This window comes from Malus sylvestris, chromosome 7 (genome assembly GCF_916048215.2).
Source record: "Malus sylvestris chromosome 7, drMalSylv7.2, whole genome shotgun sequence".
Lineage (NCBI taxonomy): Eukaryota > Viridiplantae > Streptophyta > Magnoliopsida > Rosales > Rosaceae > Malus > Malus sylvestris.
Genome location: NC_062266.1, coordinates 32,139,071 through 32,148,634, shown reverse-complemented (window position 1 = coordinate 32,148,634; position 9,564 = coordinate 32,139,071). Strand labels below are relative to the sequence as shown.

The window sequence follows — 9,564 nt, the reverse complement described above, 5'->3', positions numbered from 1 at the left end:
AGTAGTGGCACTAGGAGAGATTTTCAAATGTGCCAGAAAAAATATTCAAACCAATTTATTATGACATTAATGTATTAAACCGTGTTCTTGATCTATTGAAAAATTTCTGATGGACGATATTAGAGGGTGACATCAGCATTTTCCTCCGCAGAAGGAAGTGCCAAAATGCCATTGGGAAACGTTTTCTGGCAACAACCATAAAGACAATAACTCTCCTCAATTTTACCCATCTACAGGCCTCGGCACTTGCAATTTCCCTATATAAAAGCCCTTTTTTGCAAACAAATATAATGTGAAGGAGGAGGGAGAGCTAGAGCTCTAAGATTCCAATTTTTGTTCACTCATTCACCCAAATATAAGAACGGCCCTGGCTTTTCTCTCATCACACCCCTCGAACTTTAATTTTCACTCCCTCCCTCTCCTCTGTATTTCAACCAGGAACCCAAACCCTCCTTCCCCAACTCACATACATTTTCCGTTCATGCAAAAATGGCTGTTGAGTGCATGATCAAACCCAGCAGCTTGCAAACCATGACACAACCTCCCTCCCCAAAAACCCAGCAAACCCAGCAGCACAAAGAGGATGACCAAAAGCCATTGGTTTTTGATGCCTCAGTTTTCAGGTATCAAACTGAAATTCCGAGTCAGTTCATCTGGCCCGATCACGAAAAGCCTTGCAAAAACACTCCCGAGCTCCAAGTCGCACTCATAGACTTGGGAGGCTTTCTCTCCGGTGACAAAGAAGCCGTCGCGAAAGCCTCTCAACTTGTAGGAGAGGCATGCCAGAAGCATGGATTTTTCCTCATCGTGAATCATGGCGTCGACAATAAGCTCATCGCGGACGCTCACTGCTACATGGATGACTTTTTTGGAATGCCACTCTCCGAGAAACAGAGAGCTGAAAGGAAAGCAGGGGAGAGCTGTGGCTATGCCAGCAGCTTCACTGGCAGATTCTCCTCAAAACTCCCGTGGAAAGAGACTCTTTCTTTCAGCTACTCCGCCGAAAAAGGCTCAACAAATTTTATCCAAGATTATTTTTGCGACAAAATGGGGGAAGAATTCAAGGAATTCGGGTATGCGCAATGTTACTTGAATTTCGCGTAGTTGATTCATTTCCTTAATTAATTCTTACCATTTGTGTTATTTTTCTTGTGTTTAGGAGGGTTTACCAAGATTATTGCAAGGCTATGAGCACACTTTCTATTGGGATCATGGAACTTCTGGGACTGAGCCTTGGAGTGGACAGAGCTTACTTCAAGGAGTTTTTCGAAGACAACAATTCGATAATGAGGCTTAACTACTACCCACCATGCCAGAGACCTGAGCAGACTTTAGGCACTGGCCCTCATTGTGATCCAACTTCTTTGACCATTCTTCACGAAGACCAAGTTGGAGGCCTTGAAGTCTTTGTTGATGATCAATGGCACTCCGTTACCCCTAATTTAAATGCCTTTGTCGTCAACATTGGTGACACCTTCATGGTAAGCAAAACATTCAACTTCCTTTGTCTTATGGAACTAATTTCCGCCCATGCACACACCTGTTTATTTATGTCTCTTCATTCTCTTTTAATTTATTCAGTTTAAACATGAGTGCGATAAGAGAAAAAGAGTGAAAATCATATATTTTTTATCATTGTATTTGTTATAGGTTTAATTTATTGTTTTTGCTGCATTTATAGGCACTTTCAAATGGGAAGTACAAAAGCGGGCTGCACAGGGCGGTGGTGAATAGTGAAACACCAAGGAAGTCTCTTGCATTCTTCTTGTGTCCGAGAGACGATAAAGTTGTGAAGCCACCGAGCGGGTTGGTGGATACTTCGAGTCCGAGAAAATACCCAGATTTCACATGGTCGATGCTGTTGGAGTTCACAATGAAGCATTACAGAGCCGACATGAAAACCCTGCAGGTCTTCTCAAACTGGGTTCAACAGAAAAGCAACCAAAAACTGTGAGGAGAGAAAATGACATCATTGAAGGAGATGAACAGAGGTGGTAGGCCTGAGAGTTTTGCTAAAAGTTGAAAAACTTTGGAAAATTAAGAATTAGGACAAAGGCAAAGTTAGAGGAAAAGCCAGTTTTTTTTTCTTTCTTTTTTCTTTTTTTTTTCCTACCGTTTCCGGGGGGGGGGAGTCTTGTAATTAGCTAGCTAGTTTTTCTTAGTGAACAAAAAGCAAGACAAAGTGACATGAGGGAACCAATAAACTACGAACTGCTGGGTTCACGCCATTTGTTTTGTACTTTTACTTTTCTTTAATGTAGAAAGGTTTGTATGTAGCTTTACCTTTCCTTTCTCTCTAAAACTGCATGTGTATTAACGTAATTACCAACTTAGTTTAATCATAATCACTCACCCAATTTATATTAATTAGCAGTTTAACGACACATTTTTTTGTCAGAATATGTTTAACACAGTTATTTAGTCATACTAAACCGTTTCCACATTTAGTTTAAACAGAAAAAATTAATAAGTACTTCTGCTTATGAAAACTCTTTCCAAGCGCCTTCAACTTTGTTCTAATCCAAATATTTTTTTGCTTATAAGCACAAGTGTTTTTCTCTACAAACAATATGTGATTTAATCATGGCTGTATATCGCATGCTTATATTAATTAATCTAACGGTCCTAAATCGATCCATCGTCAATGGTTGCACTTATCAATACATTTAGTTTAAATTGAAAGCTCTTTCGACCTGGGTTGGGTTAAAACCCTAGAGAAAGATCCAAGGAGAGAGATGGCCCACCGGCCCCACCCCTGATGGATGATTCAAAGTAACAGGATGCTAGAATCCATGGAGGATTGGCAGAGCTTTCTTTGTAGTGCATTCATCTGCGAGAAACTTTTAAGTATATACATGTTTTCTTGGATTTATTCTTGTATTATTTTTTATACCTGAAGGCTGGAGATTTGGACGGTTGTGGCAATATGGAATGCAAATGAATACTAGCTAAAATTGTCTTGGTGTTTGTCTTTAAATGCTGCAACATTCTTCTGATGATATTATAAACATTAATTTTGAAAAAAGAGGGAGAGGTGGTATACGTCAGTCCCCACATGGCAAGAAGCTTTACGTTGGAGAGATTTTTCAATGTGTTTTGAACATGAGCACATATCATACGACATATGTTATTATACAAAGAGAAAGACACTTGAAAAGAAAAAAAAACATACATCCACATGTATAATAAAATGTAGTATATTGTCTCCATTTCAGGCACATCAAAGATTCTCTGAGATTTTTCAATGTGTTTTGAACACGAGTACATACAGATATGTCATTATACAAAGTGAAAGACGCTTGAAAAAAAAAAAACTTACTTCCACATGTATAATAAAATGTAGTCTATTGTCCATGTTTCAGCACATCGAAGATTCTCTCCTTAGGTTGATCACATAATTATTATTGTGTAAGAGAATCCAATTTTGTTACTGACAAGGTTGAAAATCCCATGACTAGTCAAAGTAACTCATGCATGTACAATTGAAAACTTTCATACATTGTTTAATTTGATTATCATGATTTTTTTTATATAATTTAAGGTGTAAACAAACACCAAATTGCATCTGAATTAAAATTATTTTAATTTAGGACCACTCTTAATTAGTTGTTAATTAGTTCTAATATGAAGATAGAACTTCTGCCTTGATGAAACTAAGGTGGTCGCTAGATTTATTAGATGATCATGTAAAAGTGAAACCTTGTCTAGTAACTATATATCCTATTAAAATTGATGGATTTAGAGTTATTTATTCTCAAGTATGAGTTATATTTTTAAGGTTACTTCATGAAGCGGTGTGACATAGAAAAGATATCAAACCATAACTTAAATAACATAAAAATGGAAAACACCAAAAGTTTGAGAAAACATCAAAATTTATACCTTTGATTTTTATATATATATATCAGTGCAAATGGTGAGAGTAGTGAGGAATGCATAAATTTTTAGATATGACTATTAGATGGTAATATGGTGCTACTAATCCATTTGTTGTAGTTGTATCATTTGTATAGATAGACTACATAATTTATATTATTATAGATTGAGGTATATATTGACAATAAATTCACATTATTACATGAGCGAATTAGTAATACGTGATAAGGTGTGAATTGTAGTTATATATAATAGAAGTCTTTTAAGTCTTTTTAAAAGAATTGAGTTGAGTTTAGGTTAAGTACAACGTTTGATTCTCTAACAATAGGAGATAAATATCACACACTCAGTAATGTAGGAGGAATGAAAACGAGAGGTACAGCCGCCACGGGTAAGGACTATGACAGTCCCATTCCCATACTCGCTTCCAAAAGGCCCGCATCACGTGGAAACCATATGTAGTTTGTTCTGGCATCACTTCTCTCTAAATTTCTACATTTCTACATTTCTAATCCAACTCCCAAAAACACAAAACCAAACATTTTGTGCACAACACAACTATTCTCTGACCCAGTAAGCGACAACAGTTCGGATTTCTCTCATGGATACCCACCGACTCTTGGGCCCCTCCTCACTATCCATCTGTACCTTTCCTTGTCTTCTTCCTTTTCCTCTTAACACTACACTAATCAAGTTATTAACACCCACCTGACACCCTAATCGCTCATTCCCTTCTTAATTTTCCCCCTAAACAAACCCTGTCTTCAGCTAAGTACGCAAATATAAACTATGGACGAAAACGATGCGTCGCCAACAAAGCTAGTGTAGTTCAAATGTTTAACCCTTCGCCTGCATGAGAAGCTCCTAAACCCTAAACAGGTGCCTCACTTTGGTTTTAAGAAATAAAACGACGTGTCGCTAAACAAAGATAACTGATGCATTGCAACTTACAAACTTAATTTACATGCAACCCCTGCATGAGATCAATATATAAGAAGCTCCTCAACACGTGCCTTACCTTTCTTGGCCACGTGATACGTACCCCATCTCAGATTCTCATATCCGTCGCTCTGTACCCGACCCATATACGAACCACTCCCACAGGCATTTACATGGTCACAAAACGCCCTTTTCTTTCTCACGAAACTAGCTACTTATGTTCCATCCATATATTCACACATAAACAGTGACATATTCAGAAATTTTTCTCTAGATGTAGACGGTCAAGATGTTTTCCGGCATTAGAGAGGCAATTGCCAACCCTTGTCCCAACCTACATCTGCCGCTGCGCATGAAGAGGGTGCATCAGGGAACCGTGAATCATGCATGCTTCTTTTTTTTGTTCCCTACTTTCAATTATGGAGAATTATAACTTTTTTAATTTTATTGATTCACAAGATTACAAATATATTCAGATCAAGTGACTTGGAGAACGAGTAAACATAGGCCCACAAGATTTACAAAACTTAACTCATATTAATCATCCTACACTAACATTTTATATATTAAAATCAACGAGTAAATCAAAAAGAGAAAAGGGTAACTAACACACGTAATATAATACACTTTATAAACAAAGAGAGAGAAATCCCATAGTAAACAAAGCATCTTAAATCAAATCCAGATAGCTCGAGGTTTGCTCTTTTCATGTATAATCATATGGTTCCTCATCTCTATCTAGTAAAGCTTTAGGGCTAGCTGCCCGGCCGCCTCATCTTTTAACACATTTGTCTCGTGTCATTTTCTGCACCTAGGACAAAAAACAATAATCTTTTTACTGGTACCAATAATATACAACACTATATATTACGAGTAGGGGATTGATGAAGACATATATCTCCTTTTCATTGGTTATTATGTAATCAATGCTACATCAATTCAAGTTGTTAGAATGTTTGTTAGGTGGTTAAGTGATTTTGAGTTACTTTGTGCTTAATAAGCTTGTATTGTTCAATATATAGTGAGCTTCAATTTACAAATGTAATCAGTCAATCATCTTGTTAGAAATATAGAAATACACAACTCTCATTTCCTCTTTAAAGTCTCTCTAGTTATTCATCTTTCTCAATTCTTCATTGTTCTTTGGTTCTTTCTCAGTGTAGTTAACAATTGATAATTGCAAGATTAGCTCACGCTTCATCTTAATTTGCCTTCATTTATTCCAAGTTTTCTTTTGGGTTTTATCACTTGGCGACAAAAGCATGATCAAATCGAGTTAGGGTGCTATGTCGTTTTCTTGAATAATCAACTTAATTAGGATAGTGTTTACAATTGCCGTGCCAGGATGTCTAACGCAGATAATGCTTTAATCAATCGCACAAAATCTTATTTCTTCTCTGTTTTTGTCTTTTCCTTCAGCAATATACTCCGACTGTGTGTGATACAATGCAAATGAGCATGTATGCATGCAGTGATCGATATCTGATATCGATTGGGATTGGGAAGACGACGAAGTCGAAGCCTTCAGATTTCTTATATTTCTTTGTAATACATCTACATGTAGAAAGCGATTACATTAATATATACGACACTTCCATGCCTACGGCCTACACATGCATATATATGCATGTTACTCGAGATATATATATGTCTCGAGAGAACACGGCTCTTTTGTTTGTCTTATTAATTTTTTTGTAACTATATTTACAAACTTATAAATCAGTTTTGGAAAGTTTAAAGTGATGCTCACAATAGTATGAAATAATTTCATAACTAGAAATTATTTTTATTACAAACTAATTAATGATGTTGTATTTTGATTTTATAAAGTTAGTTAGGGAATCCCATGAGTTCAGATAATTTCAGAAGCCTTGCTCCTTGAACTTCTTATGTATATCAGTTATAGATTCCTTCTCAGAATAGTTTTTGCGTAACCATGCATATATATTGTACATCATTATACAGAATTAATAATGAGGAATTATAATTTCTACATAGATTGCCCTACGTCCCCAATCCTAGCCTATCCTCTTTCTTTCTCTCTCCTACTCGGTCTCCTCTCCTCCCACAACCGAGCCTCCCTGTTCTTTTCCGTGCCCTCCTCCCCTTCCTCTGGCCCCCTAATGCTGCTCACTTTCTCATACTCATTGAATCTAACTACCTTCTTTGGCAACAGAAATGAAGTCTCTTTCGTGTCTTTAGGGCAATTATCTTGCAGTGGCCATGACACTTGGAAGTATGTAGCTTACATAAGAATTACATATTTAATTAAAAAACACTCATTAATAAAAATGACACAAGGAATAGAGGCTCTATCATAAGTAAATGTAAGATGCATATATCCAGTTGAGTTGTATGTACTTTTACAAGAAATATGACATACAATATGATCCACAAACTACTCTTCCGTTTAAAATATGAGCAGTATACAAAGCATACATGGCATGTCATAGAAAGGCATGAGTCATATTTTCTAGAATGCATGTGAGTCAAACATCCAATATTTTTCACGTAGACACATGTAGAGATACCGTCACATATGAAAATGAAGCTTTCAAACCACTTATTAACTTCTAAGTTAATCAGAAAGAAAATATACAGTTGGAGGAGTCGACTCACATCATGATCCTTTGTTTTTAACAACTCTTTTACAATTAGCACTAATTATAAGCTTCCTCAAGTCATGTTACAATGACATTTGATTTAATTAATGCATTTTATAAGATCGAAACCCAATACATATATGTCAAATGATAACCATATGGCATATTATTATGTGAACATTAATTTGTCATCATTTGCATGGTTTTTGTCTCCATGTTTTAGGTGTCTGTAGAGCATAGACTCCATATATTACATATCCTTCTCCTTAATTCTTTTGCTGTCCTGCTTGCCTCCATATTCTAGTTCCTGTTTTGACATATTTTGGACAATTTAAACTTTCATATGGAGCCTTCAGATTTCTTATCATCTTTGGTATCTACAAGCAGAAAGCGATTACAGTAATATATACGACACTTCTAGGCCTACGGCCTACAAATACATGCTTGTTACATGAGATATATATAGGTCTAGCTCGAGAGAACACATATCACAATAGTACTAAACAATTTCACAACAAGAAATTATTTTTATCACAAAGTAATTAATGATGCTGTATTTTGAAGTTATAAAGTTAGTTAGAGAATCCAACGAGTTCAAGGATAATTTCCGAAGCCTTGCTCCTTGAATTTCTTATGTATATATCAGTTATAGATTCCTTCTCAGAATATTTTTTGTGTAACCATGCATATATATTGTACATTATACTGACTTAATAATGAGAATCATAATTTCTACATGGTATCAGTAGTTTAGGTTATCCTAGGTCCCCAATCCTAGCCGATCCTCTCTCTCCTACTCGGAATTCTCTCCTCCCTCAATCGAGCCTCCCTGTTCTCTCTCCCATGTCCTCCTCCCCTTCCTCTGGCCCTAATGCTCACTTTCTCAAGCTCACTGAATCCAACTACCTTCTCTGGCAATAGACATATGAAGTCTCTTTCCAGTCTTTAGGGCAATTTCTTGTAGCGGCCATGACATTTGGAAGTATGTAGCTTCCATAAGAATTACATATTTGATAAAAGAGAACACCCATTAACAAAAATATAAGGACAGAAGAAATATAGGCTCTATCATAAGTAAATGTTAGGCGCATATATCCAGTTGAATTGTACATACTTTTATAAGAGGTGTGATATACAAATTGAGCAACAAACTATTATGTCGTATAAAATTATGATCAGTATACATGTCATGGCATGGAATGGCATATGAGTCATTGCATTAGTCTTAAGTGCATGCGAGTCAAACATCCAATCTTTTTCTATGTATAATAGTAGTTGCTTGGTATGTCGATTAATAGTCTTGGTATGTGAACTATATGTAGATTAACAGTATTGGTATGTGAATTATAGGATGAGGGCTTGCCACGTGACTCTAAACTGAAAATTCTAAAGGTGGTGCTATCATACATCCCTGTTAATTTATGCCTCTATGTAAAAGATAAAAAGAATGTTGATAGCACGATCTAAAAATTGATTATTTCGTTACGTGATCAGTTTTTGTTTCTGATTCAATTTGTTTGTAATTTTGCCAGGAATTGAATGCATAAAAACGACTCAAGTCCATATCTACACGTAGATGCATGTGGAGGTACCGTCACATATGAAAATGAAGCTTTCAAACCGCGTATTAACTTACTAGTTAATTAGAAAGAAAATATACGGTTGGAGGAGTCGACTCACATCATGATCCTTTTGTTTTTAACAACTCCTTTACAATTAGCACTAATTAAGTTTCCTCAAGTCATGTTACAATGACATTTGATTTAATTAATACATATTATAAGATCGAAACCCAATATATATATGTCAAATGCTAACCATATGGCATTTTATTAGGTGACCATTAGTTTGTCATCATTTGCATGGTTTTTGTCTCCATGTTTTAGGTGTATGTAGAGCATAAACTCCATATATTGCATATCTGTGACAGCCCATCCCGAAACATTAATTATTTTGTCCTCGTTAGTGTGGAATGATGACTTTACCCTTAGATTTGGGTCGTAATTGGATATTTGGTATAAGGAAAATGAAGTGAGTTAAAAGAATTGGACCAATCATTTTAAGTAATAATTATTTGGATTCAATTAGGACTTAGATTTTCTTTGTTTTTGGTTGGTGACCCAAGCTGGATACACACACACACCCA

At 35.9% G+C, this 9,564-nt stretch overlaps 1 protein-coding gene across 1 annotated transcript; it reads left to right on the top strand.

The window, feature by feature from the left end:
- The first annotated feature begins 302 nt into the window (after positions 1-302).
- On the top strand, positions 303-2,276 carry LOC126629078 (gibberellin 20 oxidase 2-like). The gene is made up of 3 exons (XM_050298965.1): positions 303-1,073; positions 1,160-1,481; positions 1,682-2,276. Exons 1-3 carry the CDS (start codon positions 490-492, stop codon positions 1,952-1,954), a joined length of 1,179 nt encoding a protein of 392 aa, XP_050154922.1. The 5' UTR covers positions 303-489; the 3' UTR covers positions 1,955-2,276.
- The last annotated feature ends 7,288 nt before the right edge of the window (positions 2,277-9,564 follow it).

Excerpts from the sequence above, each read along its gene's own strand:
- LOC126629078 (XM_050298965.1), top strand. The coding sequence starts at position 490 with ATGGCTGTTGAGTGCATGATCAAACCCAGCAGCTTGCAAACCATGACA. Across the intron at positions 1,074-1,159 it reads GAAGAATTCAAGGAATTCGG|GAGGGTTTACCAAGATTATT; the intron begins GTATGCGCAATG and ends TCTTGTGTTTAG. Across the intron at positions 1,482-1,681 it reads ACATTGGTGACACCTTCATG|GCACTTTCAAATGGGAAGTA; the intron begins GTAAGCAAAACA and ends CTGCATTTATAG.